Source organism: Canis lupus, chromosome 2 (assembly GCF_003254725.2).
Source record: "Canis lupus dingo isolate Sandy chromosome 2, ASM325472v2, whole genome shotgun sequence".
NCBI classification, from domain to species: Eukaryota; Metazoa; Chordata; class Mammalia; order Carnivora; family Canidae; genus Canis; species Canis lupus.
Window position 1 is genome coordinate 34,803,201 of NC_064244.1, and position 19,790 is coordinate 34,822,990.

The following is a 19,790-nucleotide window of genomic DNA, read 5'->3' on the forward strand; positions in this document are numbered from 1 at the left end:
GGCCAAAGGCAGGCGCCAAACCGCTGTGCCACCCAGGGATCCCCAGGAGTTTCTTTTCAAGATGTATTTTATGAGGAGCACTAATACATCATTTTTGCTTGTTCTGAAAAGTATTGTTTCACATTAAGTTAACTCAACAAATATTTATTTAGAAATTCCAATATCTGGGATCCCTGGGTGGCGTAGCGGTTTGGCGCCTGCCTTTGGCCCAGGGCGCGATCCTGGAGACCCGGGATCGAATCCCACGTCGGGCTCCCCGTGCATGGAGCCTGCTTCTCTGCCTTTGTCTCTGCCCCCCTCTCTCTCTCTCTCTCTGTGTGACTATCATAAATAAATACATAAATAAAAATAAAAAATAGAAATTCCAATATCTAAGAATTGGAGACACTATCAGGTGCACTTCTGTGATTAATGAGAACTTTGATTCCATACCAGTCACAATTTGGAACGAAATGGCAAATACAATGTGCCATAGTGAATAAGGACGCCTGGTGGCGCTGCAGGCTAGCAGTCTGAACGAAAGGCTCCGTGGCTCTCCGCGACGCCATTAAGCTGGGAATCAGAACAATGAGCGCTTCCTAGAAAAAGGAGGCATTTTAGGTAAGATCTAGGGGCAGATATCTTCAGAGAAGACATCATTCTAGGCAAGTCAGTCAGAAATATCTAAATCGAGGTTATTTAACCAAATCATCTGGGTTGATTGCATACAGACTTGAAGAAACTGCATCTTCTTGAATTGGGTCTGAGCAATGGAGACTGCGCTAACAAAAACGCCACAGAAAAGGCAAGTTATCTTTCTTGCTATATTGTTGCTTTTGTGGGAGGCTGGCTCTGACGCAATTAGGTATTCCATGCCAGAAGAAACAGAAAGTGGCTCCTTTGTGGCCAACCTGGCAAAAGACCTGGGGCTCAGGGTGGGGGAACTGACTACTCGGGGCGCGCGAATCCATTACAAAGGAAACAGACAGCTCTTGCAGCTGGATATGGAAACCGGGAATTTACTGCTATATGAAAAACTAGACCGGGAGGTTCTGTGCGCGGCGACCGATCCCTGTATACTGTATTTCCAGTTATTACTGGAAAACCCGGTGCAGTTTTTTCAGGCTGATCTGCAGCTTACAGATATAAATGACCATTCCCCAGAGTTCCTAGACAAGGAAATGCTTCTAAAAATCCCAGAGATCGTTCAGCCAGGGACCATATTTCCTTTGAAAATAGCTCAGGACTTAGACATAGGTATCAATACTGTGCAGAACTACACAATCAGCTCAAATTCCCATTTTCACGTTGTCACTCGTAATCGCGGAGATGGCAGAAAATACCCAGAGCTCCTGCTGGACAAAGCGCTGGATCGGGAGGAGCAGTCTGAGTTCAGGTTAACCCTCACGGCGCTGGATGGTGGGGCTCCGCCCAGGTCTGGGACCACGGCAGTCCGCATTGAAGTCGTGGACATCAATGATAATGCCCCTGAGTTCTTACAGTCGCTCTATGAGGTACAGATCCCCGAGAACAGCCCCCTAAACTCCTTGGTTGTCGCTGTCTCTGCCCAAGATTTAGATGAAGGAGCATATGGGAATGTTGTCTACACTCTATTCCAAGGCGATGAAGTTACTCAACCATTTGTAATAGATGAAATTACAGGAGAAATTCGTCTGACAAAGGCATTGGATTTTGAGGCAACTCGACACTATAATGTGGAAATTGCAGGCACGGACGGCGGGGGTCTTTCAGGAAAATGCACCGTAGCTATAGAGGTTGTGGATGTGAATGACAACGCCCCTGAACTTACCATGTCTACGCTTGCGAGCTCTACCCCAGAAAACTCACCAGAGACTGTAGTGGCTGTTTTCAGTGTTTCTGATCCAGACTCTGGAGACAATGGTAGGATGGTTTGCTCCATCCAGAACGATCTCCCCTTTCTCCTGAAACCCACATTCAAGAACTTTTACACCCTAGTTACGGAGAGACCATTGGACAGAGAGAGCCAGGCGGAGTACAACATCACGATCACCGTCAGTGACCTGGGGACCCCCAGGCTGAAGACCCAGCACAACATCACCGTGACGGTCTCCGACGTCAACGACAACGCCCCCGCCTTCAGCCAGACCACCTACACCCTGCGCGTCCGCGAGAACAACAGCCCCGCCCTGCACATCGGCACCGTGAGCGCCACCGACAGAGACGCGGGCGCCAACGCCCAGGTCACCTACTCGCTGCTGCCGCCCCGGGACCCGCACCTGCCGCTCGCCTCGCTGGTGTCCATCAACGCGGACAACGGGCAGCTGTTCGCGCTCAGGTCCCTGGACTACGAGGCGCTGCAGGCCTTCGAGGTCCGCGTGGGCGCGGCCGACCGCGGCTCGCCCGCGCTGAGCAGCCAGGCGCTGGTGCGCGTGCTGGTGCTGGACGACAACGACAACGCGCCCTTCGTGCTGTACCCGCTGCAGAACGGCTCTGCGCCCTGCACCGAGCTGGTGCCGCGGGCGGCCGAGGCGGGCTACCTGGTGACCAAGGTGGTGGCGGTGGACGGCGACTCGGGCCAGAACGCCTGGCTGTCGTTCCAGCTGCTCAAGGCCACGGAGCCCGGGCTGTTCGGCGTGTGGGCGCACAACGGCGAGGTGCGCACGGCCCGGCTGCTGAGCGAGCGCGACGCCGTCAGGCACAGGCTGCTGGTGCTGGTCAAGGACAATGGCGAGCCGCCGCTGTCGGCCAGCGTCACGCTGCACGTGCTGCTGGTGGACGGCTTCTCGCAGCCCTACCTGCCGCTGCCGGACGTGGCGGCGGCCGAGGCCCGGGCCGACCCGCTCACCGTCTACCTGGTCATCGCCTTGGCGTCCGTGTCGTCGCTCTTCCTGTGCTCGGCGCTGGCGTTCGTGGCGGTGCGGCTGTGCAGGAGGAGCGGGGCGGCGTCGGGGGGTGGCTGCGCGGTGCCCGAGGGCCACTTTCCGGGCCACCTGGTGGACGTCAGCGGCGCGGGGACCCTGTCCCAGAGCTACCAGTACGAGGTGTGTCTGGCGGGAGGGACTGGGACCAGCGAGTTCAAATTCTTGAAGCCTGTTATTCCCAAATTTTCACCCCATGGCTCTGGCGAAGAAATAGAGGAAAGCACCACCTTCCGGAATAGTTTTGGATTCAATTAGAGATCAGTCATAATGCCGTGAGTTTTGTCATTTATCTCTAATTTCCCCCCAAAGACCAAGTTTGAGAGCGTCATGGAGAAAAACCCCACCTCCAGGTATGATGTCTTTTTCGTAGTGAATTTTCCTTTGAACTTCATCTTGTACAGTTTTGGAAAACTGAATTCTATGTCATTGCATTTATTTATACAGTGCCACCCAAATCAACGCATGCAGTTTTTTTCTGAATTGTTTGCTCCTGATGGTATTTGTCAGGATGAACTATTTTAATGAAATCAGATCTTGTTTTTCTCTGTATTCTATCCATTGTTTCATTACACTCTAATGTTTTTGATGCCAAATAGCCAAAATAAAAATGTTTTAACATAATTTTGTTTTCAAAGAAATACATGCACATGATAACAAATGTAATGTGTGAGAAAATCTGATAAAAAGCAACAGTATTCTGGGGATCTTGGTGGCTCCATTGGTTAAGCTTCCGACTGTTGATTTTGGCCCAGGTCTTGATCTCAGGGTTGGGATCTGCCTGTGTAGGGATCTGTGCTCACTGGGAAGACTGCTTGAGATTCTCTCTCTCCCTTTCTCTCTGCCCCGTTCCCGCTCTCTCTCTTAAATAAATGAATCTTTTTTAAAAGCAACGATCTTTTATCTACTCTTCTTTTCTAGCTCTGATTCACACTGGCAAACATTTTAAAAAACATTTTATTACAGAATTATACATACAGAGAAGGGAAAAAATCCTACTATCAGCTCAGTGTGTTTTCAGAAAGTGAACATACTTGGTACCAGTATCATGATGAAGAAATGAAACATTGCTAGCATTTCACGTGCCACACAAATTACTCCTTAAAGTCACTACCAGCCCAAGTATAACAAACATCCTGACTTTCAGTACTATGTTTTAGGTTTTGCTTGTTTTGAATTAACATAAATAGAATAGTAGAATATGAACTGTTTTGTGTCTGGCTTCTTTCACTCAACATTATGTTGATGAAGTTTGCGATATTGCTTTTATTTTTAGTTTTGTTCTCGTTGCTGTATAGTATTCCACTGTATGAATATTTCACAATATTCTGTTTGAATAATTCTGCTTTGAACATTCTCATACATGTCCTTTGTCAAACATGCATATGCCTTTCTGTTGGTATATACCTATGGATGGAATTGCTGCTTACCTACTAAGCACATGGTTACTTTTAGTAGATACTTCCAAATAGGTTTCCAAAATGGTTTGTACCAATTTACACTGCTATCAGTATGGTCTGGATGTACCAGTTCCTCCATATTTTTGCCAACCCTTGGTGTTGTTTTTCACTTTATCCTTTCGGAAAGAACTTTAAAACATTTTATTTCTAGTTCCTTTTCTACTCATTTCTTTATTACTGAAGAATATGCTTGTAATTTTTCATAAACTTTAAACAATTTCCTCAATTTATTGCTACTGTTGTTTAGTACTCAGCACACTTAAAACTTCTCATCCATCCTTTACATATAGTACTATTTTCCAGTACTTCCCTGCACAAACTGAAACCCTTATTTATTATTCCACTAACATTTATTGTCCCACTAATATTCCTTTGCATTTACCTGTATAACAGAATAGAATGCAATTCTTATTTTTTTCTCTTACCTCTTTCTCCCTTACACTTTCAGACCTCTATCAAATTAACTTTTACTTTTATAGTCATGGTTGATGACATTTTTTACTCTATGACCACATGTAAGAATTCCCCCTCTTGTCTGTAGATCAGTTTTAGAACCTGACAATCAATATTAAAATTTCACCTTTAGTGACCATATAAATTATGAATGCCTTGCAGCCAAAGATCACCAGGAACACAGAACAAAGTTGGGTTTATTGACTTGTAATGAGGGAGACTGCACATCCTGGGAAACCATGGGTCACCTTAGTAATAGTGCCTTAAAAAGGAACTATAGGTTTTGGGCTTGTGATAGGTGATTTAGCATAGGGTGCAAGGAAGTAGCCCTGGATTGGATGCTTTCAGTGAACAGGAGTATTCTATTATAGGGTCTTTTGTTGAATTTTATTTAGGAGATGACAAGAACAAAGTGAAGTTAAAGCTGTAATTGTTTTTTTAAAAACCAGCATTCACTTCTAATAAGCCAGGGCAGAGGACTCTGATCTTCTTTTTTTTTACAATGTTCTTATTTTTGTCACTACTCATGCATTATTATGATATCATCTTATTGTGGTTTTGTTCCATCTTATCACAATGATCTTTAATGATGTTGTTTGTGAAGTTGTTGATATTCAACAGGAGAAGATCATGGCGTATTTGTGAGTGCCAGGCCAATTCCTATTTATAAGAGGCTGATTTTCTTTTTCTCAAAATATTCATTGCACTGTAAAATTCCTAGAAGAAAGCATAGGAGAAAAGCTTCATAATGTTGAATAAGAGGCTGATTTTCTTTTTCTCAAAATATTCATTGCACTGTAAAATTCCTAGAAGAAAGCATAGGAGAAAAGCTTCATAATGTTGAATTTGGTAATGATTTCTTAGGTGTGACACCAAAAACAACAATAACAAAAAATAAACAAATGAGACATCAAACTTAAAAACTTTTATGCATCAAATAACACAACAATGAAAAGGCAAGCTATCAAATGGGAGAAGATATTTGCAAATCTTTTATCTGATGAGGAATTAATGTCCATAATATTTAATAACTCCTACAACCCAACAAAAACAACAAAATACCAAGTAACCCCACTAAAAAATCAACAAAGTACTTGAATAGCCATTTCGCTGGAGATCATATGCAGATGGCCAACAAAAATATGAACAAATGTTCAACATCCGTAATTTTTGGAGAAATGGAAATCCAAACCACAATGAGATATTACCTCACACACATGAGGATGAACTGTTATAAAAAAAAAAAACCAGAAAACAGCAAGTGTTCACAGCCATGTGGAGAAACCAGTACCTTTGACAATGTTGGTGAGATTATAAAATGGTGCAATTGCCAAAAAAACAATATGGAGGCTCCTCAAAAATTTAAAAGAACTTCTATATGATCCAGCAATCTCATTCCTGGATATATATCTAAAGGAATCGAAGGCAAGGTCTCAAAAAGATATTTGTGCACCCATATTCATAGCAGTAGTAATCAAAACTGGCAAGAGATGGATACAATCCAAATACCCACAAACAGATGAATGGGTAAACAAAATGTGCAGTGTGTGTGTGTGTGTGTGTGTGTGTGTGTAAAGAATGGACTATTAGGGGCGCCTGGGTGGCTGAGTTGGTTAAGCATCTGCCTTCAGGTCAGGTCATGATCCCAGGGTCCTCTGCTCAGCAGGAAGCCTGCTTCTTCCTCTCCCTCTGCCTGCCGCTCCCCCTGCTTGTGCTCTCTATCAGATAGATAAATAAATAAATAAATAATAAAATCTTTAAAAAAATGAATAGAATATTTTTCAGCCTTAAAAAGGAAGGCAAGCCTTCACATGCTACAACAGGGATGAACTTTGAGGGAATTATTCTAAATGAAATGATATAGTCACAAAAAGGTAAGTACTGTATGATTCCACTTAAATCATATATGTAAAGTTATTAAATTCATACAAACAGAAGTAGAATGGTGGTTACCAGGGACTTGGGGAGGAGGTAAAGAGGAGTTTTGTTTAATGAGCATAAAGTTTCAGATTTGCAAAATGAAAATGTTCTGGAGATCTGTTTCACAACAATGTGAATGTACTTAACACTAACTGAACACCAAAATATGGCTATGATGGTAAATTTTATGTTATGTTTTTATTATTTATTTATTTATTTATTTATTTATTCATTCATTCATTCATTCGTTCATTCATGAGAAACACAGAGAGGAGAGAGAGGCAGAGACACAGGCAGAGGGAGAAGCAGGCTCCATGCAGGGAGCCCGACATGGGATCCTGGGTCTCCAGGATCACGCCCTGTGACGAAGGTGGCACTAAACCATTGAGCCACACGGGCTGCCCTATGTTTTTAACCACAATAAAATATATTGTTCATTGCAGAGCCATATTACTTAGTGATAAGGACAATGTTTTCTGCTCCTTTGATCTATTCTTGTGTTCCTGTGTCATTGAAAATAGAGTGTTCCTAGAATCAAGATCAAGTAGATTCAGCATTTTAAACTCCATCAGTTGGCTTTAACATATCTTCACATATATTTAAATCAGTAATCCAGGTTCTCATATTTCTTATCTGAAGCCCAGAATTCTATATCCAGTGAAAATATCTTCCAGAAAGAGAATTTGTTGTCAGTACACCTACCCTAAAAGAATGGCTGATGGAAGTTCTCCAAATGGAAAAGAATCCATTTTAAAAAAAGGAATCTTGGGACTAAGTAAGAGATGTGGCTCGATCTAGGGTTGTAAGTTCAAGCCTCACATTGGGTATAGAGATTGCTTAAAAATAAAATCCGTAAAAATTTTAATTAAATAAAAAAGGGAGTTCCTGGCTGGCAGTTGGTAGAGAATGTGAATCTTGATCTCAGGGTCATTGGTTTGAACCCCATGATAAGCATGAAGCCTACTTTTAAAAAAAGGGAATCTTGGGATATTAGTGAAGGAGAAAAATACAGCAAACAAAAATATGGGTACATGTAATAAAAAATGTCCAACTGTATGCTGCCTACAAGAAACTTCACTTCAAATATAATGATATAGGCAGATTGAATGTAAAAAGATGGAAAATATATTATGCAAATGTTAATAAAATATATCAGGAGTGACCATACTAATGTCAGATAAAGTAGACATCAGAAGGAATAAAATGTCCAGAAAGTGGGGAAGAAGTTGACAGAGTAGGATATTATATGATGATAAAAGAGGACATAGCATTCCTAAATATGTATGTACCAAACAACAAAGTTACAAAATAAATGACATAAAAACCGAAAGGAGTCAAAGGAAAAATAGATCTACAATCAAAGTTGGATACTTCAACACCCTCTCTTAACAAGAACAACTAGACAGAAAATCAGCAAGAACTCAGAACTAAACAACACCATCAACCAACAGAATCTAATCCATATTTATGGAATTCCTAGCCAAAAACACTAGATATACATTCTTTCCAAATGCTTTCAGAAAATATACAAGATAGACTATATAAACAAAGCCATAACACAAACTTTAACCAGTTTAAAATAATTTAAATCATATAATGTGAGTTCTTCTATCACAATGGAATCAAACTAAAAAATAAGAAAAATAACAGCAAAATATTTAAAAACCTGGACACTAAACAACACACCTAATTAATCCGTGGATCAAAGACAAAGTCTCAAGGGACATAAAAAATATATCAAGCTGAATCAAAAATGAAAAGACAAATTAAATTTATAAGACATAGTTAAAGCAGTGCTGAGAGGGACATTTATGACACTAAACGCATACATTAGAAAAGAGGAAGTCTCAAATCAATAATCTAATCTCCCACCTCAAGAATCTAGAAAAAGAAGAGTAAAACCCAAAATCAAGCAGGAGAAGCAGGAGGAAGGAAATATTAACATAATAGGAGAAACCAATGAAATCCCCTAAAAAAATCAATGAAATAAAAAGCTGGTTCTTTGTTGTTTGTTTGTTTGTTTTTTAGAGAAGGGAAGGGCAGAGAAAGAAAATGTTAAGCAGGCTCCATGCCTAGTTCAGAGCCACAGGGCTCAATGTTCTCACAACCCTGAGATCATGAGCTGAGCTAAAATCAAGAGTCAGAAGCTTAACTGACTGAGCCACCCAGGCACCCCTGAAATCCTCTATATTTTCAAACTTTCCTGCACCATTTCTCCTATCAATTCAGAGGGTTCTTTAAGTGATTGCTTACATACCTCTATCTATGCCTTAAATTATTGTTCTTCCTTACATATAGCTAAATTAAATAAGATTTTAAGAGATTCATAATAAAATTAAAGAAGATTTTTAAAAAATAAATTTATTTTTTATTGGTGTTCAATTTACCAACATACAGAATAACACCCAGTGCTCATCCCGTCAAGTGCCCCCCTCAGTGCCCGTCACCCATTCACCCCCACCCCCCGCCCTCCTCCCCTTCCACCACCCCTAGTTTGTTTCCCAGAGTTAGGAGTCTTTATGTTCTGTCTCCCTTTCTGATATTTCCCACACAAAATTAAGGAAGATTTTAAGGTTAGTCTTTATCTTTCATTTTTAGTAAATTGAAGAATTTTTATTCTTAATTTTTTTGTTTTTAAAAATATTTTATTTAAATTCAATTAATTAACATATAGTGTATTACTAGTTTCAGAGGTAGAGTTCAGTGATTCATCAGTTGCATATAACCCTCTGCTCAGTACATCACGTGTCCTTCTTAATGCCCATCACCCAGTTACCCCATCCACCCAGCTACCTCCCCTCCAGCCACTCTGTTTGTTTCATATAGTTAAGAGTCTCTTATGGTTTGTCTTCCTCTCTGATTTCATTTTATATAATTTTTCTCTCCCTTCCCCGATGATCCTCCATTTTATTTCTTAAATTCCACATTTGAGTGAAATCCTATGATAGTTGTCTTTCTCTGATTGACTTATTTCATTTAGCATAATACTCTCTAATTCCATCCATGTTGTTGGTAAGATTGGTAAGATTTCATTGTTTGATGGTAGAGTAATATTGGTAAGATTGGTAAGATTTCATTGTTTGATTGTAGAGTAATATTCCATTATATATATATATATGTATATATATATACACACATATTTTCCTTATCCATTCATTTGTTGATAGCTCTTTCCATAGTTTGGCTATTGTGGACATTGCTGCTATAAACATTGGGGTGCAGGTGCCCCTTTGGATCACTATGTTTGTATCCTTTGGGTAAATACCTAGTGTAATTGCTGGGTCATAGAGTAGCTCTATTTTCAGCTTTTTGAGGAACTTCCATACTGCTTTCCAGAATGGTTGTACCAGCTTGCATTCCCACCAGTAGTGCAAGAGGTTTCCCCTTTCTCCGCATCCTCGCCAATGTTTGTTGTTTCCTGACTTGTTAATTTAAGCATTCTGACTGGTGTGTTGTAGTATCTCATTGTGGTTTTCATTTGTATGTCCCTGATGCTGAGTGATGTTGAGCATTTTTGCATGTGTCTGGTGGTCATTTGTATGTCTTTTTTGGAGAAATGTCTGTTCATATCTTCTGTCCATTTCTTGATGGATTATTTGTTTTTTGGATGAGTTTAATAAGTTCTTATTTGAGTTTAATAAGTTCTTTACAGATTTTGGATACTAATCCTTTATCTATTAAGACTTTTCGAGTATTTTCTCCCATTCTGTTCATTGTCTTTTAGTTTTCTCGAATGTTTCCTTTACTGTGCAAAAGCCTTTTATTTTGATGAAGTCCCAGTAGTTCATTTTTGCTTTTGTTTCCTTTGCCTTTGGAGATATGTCTAACAAGAAGTTGCTGCAGTCGAGATTGAAGAGATTGCTCCCTGTGTTCTTCTCTAGGATTTTGATGGATTCCTGTCTCACATTTAGAACACTAGAATTTTAAAAATTTATAATGGAATGAAAGGAAAATAAACATTTATAGCATAAAATGGAAACCAGCTTGAAGAGCTACGAATAAATGTAAGCTAACTAAATGAAACCTAGTTTAATATACTTTACAATGTTTCATCAAAGTATTATTTCAGCTGACTGGTAATAATCAGTTAAATTAACCTTAATGATCTGTCACTTCACATAAGCATACATGAGCATAATGAGCATAGGGTATGATGCTTTTTTACATTGTTTATCTTTCTATGTTGTGTCCAGAGAACACCAAGTTTTTGCCATCTAATTATTAAAATTAAGCTGGAAATATGATTAACAAGATGCCCAATGAATGATGGAAATGTTCTATATCTTGAAAGAAGTGTGGGTTACATGGATGGATCCATTTGTAAAAATGGTACAGTTAAGATTGGTGCATTTCAATTTGGGTAGACACTACCTTAAGAAAAGAACTATACAAAAACAAACATTTAGTGGGAGGTGGAGAGTGGAAGGGAAGGTGTAGATGAAACAAGACAAGATGTTGTAAAGCTGGGTGATATGTACATTGAAGTTATGCTGTATGCTCTCTGTGTTGAACTTTTTCCACCAATGTTAAAGTTATTACTTGTGATTTAAGTTTGTAAATGTCAATTCAATTCTACTCTAGCAAAGCAAAGGAAAGCAAAAGAGAATAAAACAGAAGCATTCTCTTGAAAGAATCTAAAGTAATCCATTTCCATAAAAAGGCAATTTCTTCACATACCAACTGGTGTCCTTGTATTATACATTAAGATTTTCTTCCTCTCTGTCATAACAAGCAATGTTCTCAAAGACATTTCAGTGATCTAAATTGAGTTTTACAGATACTGTACTGCTAGTAAAATTTGCTTTAAAATGAAAAATAATCCAGTAAGGTACATGTGAAGATGCCTGGTGACACTGTGGACAAAGAGCATGCACAAATGACTACACAGATGCCAGGGATGCCATTAAACTGGAATCGGAATGCCCACTGAAGGAAAGAAGCACTTAAGATTGAGTTGGAAATGACTTTATTCCAAAGAAGAAACTAAACCCATCTAATATGTTTATGATTGTTGGTTTTACTTCATTAGTTTGTTATTCATATTCCCAAGGAAGTCTATTCTCAGTAACATTTATCAAGTGAACCATGGAGGCTGATCACAGTAATCTTACTTTTATCCTTCGGGGTAGATAGAGATGCTTTTTAACTATAAAATTATTTAATCTGTTCAGAGTTTAGGCTTTATTTAGCTTTACTGATTTTACCTAGAGTTGAAACATCTTGAAAAATATCCTCATTTTTAATCTTCCATCATTTTGGCTCTTACCTGATGTGAACTTTGGTTGAACTCAGTTGATTTCCCATCTCAATAAATATGAAATCAATCTGAAATGAAATAGTTACATTTTGTGTTCTTATATGTGGCCCTGATCCATTTCATGTACTTTAAGGATATTTAGAGACATATTTTCCTATTTGCCAGAGCAGAAACTGGTGAGAAGGAAATGGATATAGCCACAATGAACCATCACTGAATTCCGTGAAGTCCATTCAAATGTAATTCACTTTTCACATTACCTTATATGGGGTTTATTTATAGAAACTAGTGTCATCTTTGTTGTGATAGGGTAGTAGAGGTGATTCTTGAATGTTTGTTTTCTGCTTTGCATTATGTCCTTACAGCAGGGTAATATATTTGAGTCCTGATTAATTAATATAGGAGGGAAATTTGATTTAAAAGTTAGAATAAAATGAATGAAATCATGACCAATTCTACCCATAAAAAATGAAGTAAAATCCTAAAATGCCTACTTATGACAGACTACTGATTGTTGCTAGTTCCTCTTTTAAAGATTCCTTTGAGAGAGGGAGAGTGTGTGCGCATGCATGCAAAGGGGGTGATGGCAGGAAAGATGGAAAGAGAGTCTTAAGCAGGCTCATAGGGAGCTTGGAGCCATCTGGGGGCTCCATCTCACAACCCTGAAATCATGACCTGAGCCAAAACCAAGAGTCCCAGGCTTAACCTACTGTACACCCAGGTACACTGCCATTTCCTTTTTTAAATAATTTAATTGATTAGATACTTCTATTGTAATTATGTCTCCTAATAGCCTAATTGTTCCTCTTACTGTGCAGATGTAACCACAAAATAAATTAAATCTGTCATTCATGCCACTTTATAAGCCATATAGTTTAGAGAAAATTGTTTATTTTTAGGGACCCCTGGGCTGCACAGCGGTTTGGCGCTTGCCTTTGGCCCAGGGTGCGATCCTGGAGACCTGGGATCGAGTCCCACGTCGGGCTCCTGGTGCATGGAGCCTGCTTCTCCCTCTGCCTATGTCTCTGCCTCTCTCTCTCTCTCTCTCTCTCTGTGACTATCATAAATAAATTTTTTTAAAAAAGAAAATTGTTTATTTTTAATTGGCATGGCTAAACAACTTTTACATTTTGTATAGTTTATTCATTTGTTTGTTGGGACATTTAAATAGTGTACTTCTTGGATTCACAAATCACACTACTCATCAGAGATAAATTTCACTGCCACAGAATAAAAATTGATTATAGGAAGTTTACATTACCAGATTCTTAAATATTAGCATGCATGAGAATCACTTAAAAAGAGAGATTTAAATGCAGATTTTCATCTGTTAGCACCATCAGAGAATTTCATTCAAGATATGGAGGGAAACCCAGGAGTTGACCTTGAAAAAAACACTCGTGACTCCCAAGTAATTATTTATGCATGTGGTTCACACACTACAATTTGAGAAATACTGACTCCACCTGGAAGTCATTCTAAGGCTCAGGTTTGGGAACTGGTATTGCCTGTACTCACCTCCTGAAGTTACTGATTTGAACGCGTGGTGGCAGTGCAGGCTAAGAGAGTGAGTAAGAGTTCTGCAGATTCGGTGGACTTCATTTTATTCAGAAGCCCCCCAAAATACAGAACACATTTACAGCCAAATAAGATAGAAGCATCCAGGACAGAAGTCGTCGCCAAAAAAGTTATAAGACGAATTGGAAATTCAACAGCAAAGACATTTCAGAGGGTCGATGGTGGAGGTGGTGGTGAGGACTGGAAAAGGATTTTTTCCTCTGGGATCAGACATAATGGAGATGGCGCAAACAAAAGTACATCGCAAGAAAAGGCAAGTGGCAATTCTCATTATATGGATGCTTTTGTGGGAAGCCGGTTCAGAACCGATTCAATATTCTGTACTGGAGGAGTCAGAAAGTGGCACGTTTGTGGCCAATTTGACAAAGGACTTGGGACTCAGGAAAGGAGAAATGGCTGCACGGGGTGCCCAGGTTGTTTTCAAGGGGAACAGACAGTGTTTGCAGCTTGACCCACAGACCTATGATTTGCTGCTGAATGAAAAACTGGACAGGGAAGAGCTGTGCGGCTCCACTGAGCCATGTGTGCTACCTTTCCAAGTGTTACTGGAAAATCCCTTGCAGTTTTTTCAGGCTACTTTACGAGTCAGAGATATAAATGACCACGCCCCGGAGTTCCCAGCTAGAGAAATGCTACTAAAAATATCAGAAATTACTACACCAGGAAAGCTATTTCCTTTGAAAATGGCACAGGATTTAGATGCTGGTAGCAACAGTCTTCAGAGCTACACAATCAGCTCCAATCCTCATTTCCACGTTCTCACTCGCAATCGCAGCGATGGCAGGAAGTTCCCGGAGCTGGTGCTGGACAAAGCCTTGGACCGCGAGGAGCAGCCGGAGCTTAGGCTTACTCTCACGGCTCTGGATGGTGGGTCTCCACCCCGGTCTGGGACCGTGGAGATTCAGATCCTGGTCTTGGACATCAATGACAATGCCCCCGAGTTTGCTCAGGAGCTCTATGAGACACAAATCCCTGAAAACAGTACCCTGGGCTCTCTGATAATCACTGTCTCAGCGAGAGATTTAGATGCAGGACCCTTTGGGGAGGTATCGTATGCCCTGTTTCAGGTAGATGACGTTAATCAACCCTTTGAAATACACGCAATTACAGGAGAAATTCGACTGAGAAAGACTTTGGATTTTGAGGAGTTTCAATCTTATCATGTGGATATTGAGGCTACAGATGGTGGGGGACTATCAGGGAAATGCTCTTTAGTGATCAAGGTTCTGGATGTAAATGACAACACTCCTCAATTGACCATGTCGTCGTTCACCAGTGCCATCCCCGAAAACCTCCCAGAGATCATAGTGGCAGTTTTCAGTGTATCAGATGCAGATTCTGGACAAAATCAACAGGTTATTTGTTCTATAGATGACAATCTCCCCTTTCTTCTACGGCCATCAGTCGAGAATTTCTATACCTTGGTAACAAATGGGGCGCTGGACAGAGAGAGCCAGGCGGAGTACAACATCACGATCACCGTCAGTGACCTGGGGACCCCCAGGCTGAAGACCCAGCACAACATCACCGTGACGGTCTCCGACGTCAACGACAACGCCCCCGCCTTCAGCCAGACCACCTACACCCTGCGCGTCCGCGAGAACAACAGCCCCGCCCTGCACATCGGCACCGTGAGCGCCACCGACAGAGACGCGGGCGCCAACGCCCAGGTCACCTACTCGCTGCTGCCGCCCCGGGACCCGCACCTGCCGCTCGCCTCGCTGGTGTCCATCAACGCGGACAACGGGCAGCTGTTCGCGCTCAGGTCCCTGGACTACGAGGCGCTGCAGGCCTTCGAGGTCCGCGTGGGCGCGGCCGACCGCGGCTCGCCCGCGCTGAGCAGCCAGGCGCTGGTGCGCGTGCTGGTGCTGGACGACAACGACAACGCGCCCTTCGTGCTGTACCCGCTGCAGAACGGCTCTGCGCCCTGCACCGAGCTGGTGCCGCGGGCGGCCGAGGCGGGCTACCTGGTGACCAAGGTGGTGGCGGTGGACGGCGACTCGGGCCAGAACGCCTGGCTGTCGTTCCAGCTGCTCAAGGCCACGGAGCCCGGGCTGTTCGGCGTGTGGGCGCACAACGGCGAGGTGCGCACGGCCCGGCTGCTGAGCGAGCGCGACGCCGTCAGGCACAGGCTGCTGGTGCTGGTCAAGGACAATGGCGAGCCGCCGCTGTCGGCCAGCGTCACGCTGCACGTGCTGCTGGTGGACGGCTTCTCGCAGCCCTACCTGCCGCTGCCGGACGTGGCGGCGGCCGAGGCCCGGGCCGACCCGCTCACCGTCTACCTGGTCATCGCCTTGGCGTCCGTGTCGTCGCTCTTCCTGTGCTCGGCGCTGGCGTTCGTGGCGGTGCGGCTGTGCAGGAGGAGCGGGGCGGCGTCGGGGGGTGGCTGCGCGGTGCCCGAGGGCCACTTTCCGGGCCACCTGGTGGACGTCAGCGGCGCGGGGACCCTGTCCCAGAGCTACCAGTACGAGGTGTGTCTGGCGGGAGGGACTGGGACCAGCGAGTTCAAGTTCCTCAAGCCCATTATCCCCAATTTCGTGGGTGAAGGGGCTGGTAGGGCCACCGAGGAAAACTCTAACTTTAGAGATCATTTTGGGTTCAGTTAAGCATCTCACCTTAAGAGGAGATAAACGATAATAATTAATGTATTATTAGTTTGCAACCTGTTCATTCACATACAGAGCGGCATATGCATACATTAATAATGATTGCCATATTTATAGTTATTTCAGCTTGTTTTTTTAATTTTTTAAAATTTTTATTTATGATAGTCACAGAGAGAGAGAGAGAGGCAGAGACATAGGCAGAGGGAGAAGCAGGCTCCATGCACCGGGAGCCTGACGTGGGATTCAATCCTGGGTCTCCAGGATCGTACCCCGGGCCAAAGGCAGGCGCCAAACCGCTGCGCCACCCAGGGATCCCCTATTTCAGCTTGTTGAAGTATTTACATTCTGAGCCTCTGGGTGTTTGTTGTCTTCGCTGTTGTTATTTTTAGCCAAGTCACATTTGCATGTGCATAGTGGAGAAATGACGTTTCTCAATCTTGGGCGGGAGATCAGATTTTTGGAGGTCAGCAATGTTTTCAGGTTCCTGATGTTTGAGCTTGTTCAGTAATACCTTGTTATGACTAGGAGAATTGTGTTTTCTGATTATCATCAGCATAGTGTCTTGTAAATGATGACTTTCAATCTTAAAAATACTTTTCACTTATACAAAAATTTTTATTACTTTGGAAATGGTTGGATCTCTGTAGTGTTGTTGTGAAAACGCTATTGTCTTTCCTCAAAGAAACTAGTATTTTATCTGGGTGTTTTTCCTAAGCTCAATATTTTCTTTCAAAAATGGTATCTTTGAACAAGACCATCTGATACAATTTTAAAGAATTCCATCCCTGTTAAACAGAAAAAATGTTGTAGACTTATGATTACTTTTTCATAATAAATGGTTTGGATATGTAAATATGAGAATAATGATTCTCATTCTTTTAAAATAATATATAGTCACATGGTTCGCACATATTTAAGATGAACAAAAAAACAAAGGATTTTTTTTCACCTTTCAAATTTTTATTTAAATTCTAGTCAGTTAACATATAGTATAATATTGGTTTCAGGAGTAGAATTTAGTGATTCATCATTTACACATAATACCTAGTGCTCTTCAAAACAAGTGTCCTCCTTTATACCCATCCCCAACCCACCTCCTTCCATCAACCCTCAGTTTTTCCTCTATCACGAAGAGATTCTTATAGTTTGTTTCCCTCTCTCTTTTTGCCCCCCTTCTCATATGTCCATCTGTTTTGTTTCTTAAATTCCACATGAGTGAAATAATGTGGTATTTGCCTTTCTCTGACTTATTTCACTTAGCATAATATACTCTAGCTCCATCCACATTGTTGCAGATGGCAATTTCATTCTTTTTTATGGCTGAGTAATATTCTATTCTAAATATATACATTATATTTGTCCATTCATCAGCCAGTGGACATTTGGGCTCATTCCATGGTTTGGCTATTGTTGGTAATGATGCTACAAACATTGGGGTGCAGGTACCCCTCCAAATCTATAGTTTTGTACCCTTTGGGTAAATGCCAGTAGTGCAATTGCTGGGTCCAGAGATAGTTCTATTTTTAACTTTTTGAGGGAACTCCTTACCAGAAAACAAAGGAAATCAGCATCATTATTTCACCACCCAAATAATTATTAAGTCAACATCCTTAAAAGATTTCTATGAATGCATATAAGAACAAGTTAATAAGTTAATAGATGAAAATAATGTCATAAAATGGTTCTATAGTAAATTGCTAGATTTAAAACTATCACGGTTTACTTGAATGTAATAAAGCAAATTATATGAAACTATAGATCTTGCTTAAGCTTAAATAATCCATATAAGATCAAAAAACAAGGGTATGATGCATATTAAGATATTAGCATCAATTAGCTGCCTGCTTCAAAATGAGCAAAGAAGCATTCTTTCATATCCTCCCTCCTCTCCTCACTTTTATGCTCTATGGTATATCTAGTATCTTATCAGTGTTTATAGTATTTACAATATATTTTAAAAGGATAATCCCCATAATTTAGACTTATATTTTAAGAGACAGTGCATAACAGCCAAACTGTTTATGCAAATTATCAAGTACGTCATTTATTTATTTATGTGTGGTAAGCATAATTGGTTTTTAAATCTATCTGAGACTTCTGATAGCTAAAGTTTGTGGGTCTATTTCTGCTGTATTATTGCTGATTCTTCTCATGTATGTTATTTTTGCTTCTTTGTGTGACTCATATGGTTGATTGCCCTTGAAAATTTATTTGTAGGATGTCCTCAAAGCCTAGGTTGCATGTTTCATCCTTCATAATGTATTTTCATTGGTTTCAGCTAGGATCCTTGAATCACTATCAGTAGGGAATCACTGCAAACTAAGTTTATGGCTTGATGTTTCTCACAACTCAACATGCATATTGAAAATATAAACACACATGAGGACCAATCTGTAGCTACAGTTACCCAGACATCTTTTATTTTTCTTCTGCTCTACTTAACATGGGGGGGGGGCTTCTGTATAATTCCCTGGAGATGAGGAGAGGGAGCATCTTTAGATTTGTTAATACCTATACTATGTAAACATATATATGTATGTGTGTACATGTGTGTGTATATATATATATATATGTTGTGTGTGTATCTATATATACACACCCTATGTATATGTGTGTGTGTGTGTGTGTGTGTGTGTGTGTGTAGGGTGTAGCCCTATGGGGTCCCTTAAAATGGGGAGGATCTTTGTATAATATGTTGCAAATTTGCTTGGCCCTGAGTCTTGATTGATATTTATTTACTCTCATGAACAGCACCAAATCAAGGCCCACAAGCAAATATTTTTAAATGCTTTAATAAGTTTCGTTGTTCTGATACATTGTTTACCCCTCCGTTATAGGCTTCCATCAAAAATTGGTTTTTCTTTTCACTATGTTTTCTACTGTTTTTACCTCTTTGATTTTTTTTAGGTAGTTTTTAAAAAATATATTTAATTTATTCATGAGAGACACAGAGAGGGAGAGAGGCAGAACACAACACAGGCAGAAGGAGAAGCAGGCTCCATGCAGGGAGCCCAATGCAGGACTCGATCCCTGGACTAGATCCCCGGACTAGATCCCTGGACTCGATCCCCGGACTCAATCTCCAGACTCCAGAATCATGCCCTGGGCCGAAGGGAGGCGCTAAACTGCTGAGCCACCCAGGGATCCCCTTAAGCAGTTTTTAAAAAAAGAGTCTTGGCCGTTATTCTTTATTATTTTCCAGGTGAGGGTCATCTGCATTATCTATACCATCAATTTCAGAAGTGAGAAGCTCTGCCTAATGTCTTTTCAATTTGAAGATTCAATTTTGCCATCATTCCAATGATATATGAGGCTATTTTTCTTTGAAGCCACTGTTCCATTCATTGGGTACTCTGTCCAGACAAATGATCTCCTTTGCCCACTAAACTTTATTATTTTTATTTTTTCTTTATTTTTTGTATATTTCTTATTGGAGTTAAATTTGCCAACTTCTAGCATAACACCCAGTGTCCATCCCATCAAGTGCCCTCCTCAGTGCCCATTACCCACCCACTAAACTTTAATCCCTCCATAGAGAGGGCTCTTTTTCTATTATGCTTAGGAAAATACTTGTTGAAGTAAATATAGATGAATGAGAGTTGAATAAATTAATGAATTTCAGTTTGTTATTTTATCA

At 41.0% G+C, this 19,790-nt stretch overlaps 2 protein-coding genes across 2 annotated transcripts; both read left to right on the forward strand.

The window, feature by feature from the left end:
• Nucleotides 1-368: 368 nt before the first annotated feature.
• LOC112658871 (protocadherin beta-5-like) lies at nucleotides 369-3,772 on the forward strand. The gene has a single exon (XM_049097441.1). It carries the CDS (start codon nucleotides 750-752, stop codon nucleotides 3,135-3,137), a length of 2,388 nt encoding a protein of 795 aa, XP_048953398.1. The 5' UTR covers nucleotides 369-749; the 3' UTR covers nucleotides 3,138-3,772.
• Nucleotides 3,773-10,641: 6,869 nt separating this feature from the next.
• Nucleotides 10,642-17,006, forward strand: LOC112658861 (protocadherin beta-6-like). The gene has a single exon (XM_025445121.3). The coding sequence runs from the start codon at nucleotides 13,706-13,708 to the stop codon at nucleotides 16,151-16,153; it is 2,448 nt and encodes an 815-aa protein (XP_025300906.1). The 5' UTR covers nucleotides 10,642-13,705; the 3' UTR covers nucleotides 16,154-17,006.
• Nucleotides 17,007-19,790: the final 2,784 nt, after the last annotated feature.

Excerpts from the sequence above, each read along its gene's own strand:
- LOC112658871 (XM_049097441.1), top strand. The coding sequence starts at position 750 with ATGGAGACTGCGCTAACAAAAACGCCACAGAAAAGGCAAGTTATCTTT.
- LOC112658861 (XM_025445121.3), top strand. The coding sequence starts at position 13,706 with ATGGTGGAGGTGGTGGTGAGGACTGGAAAAGGATTTTTTCCTCTGGGA.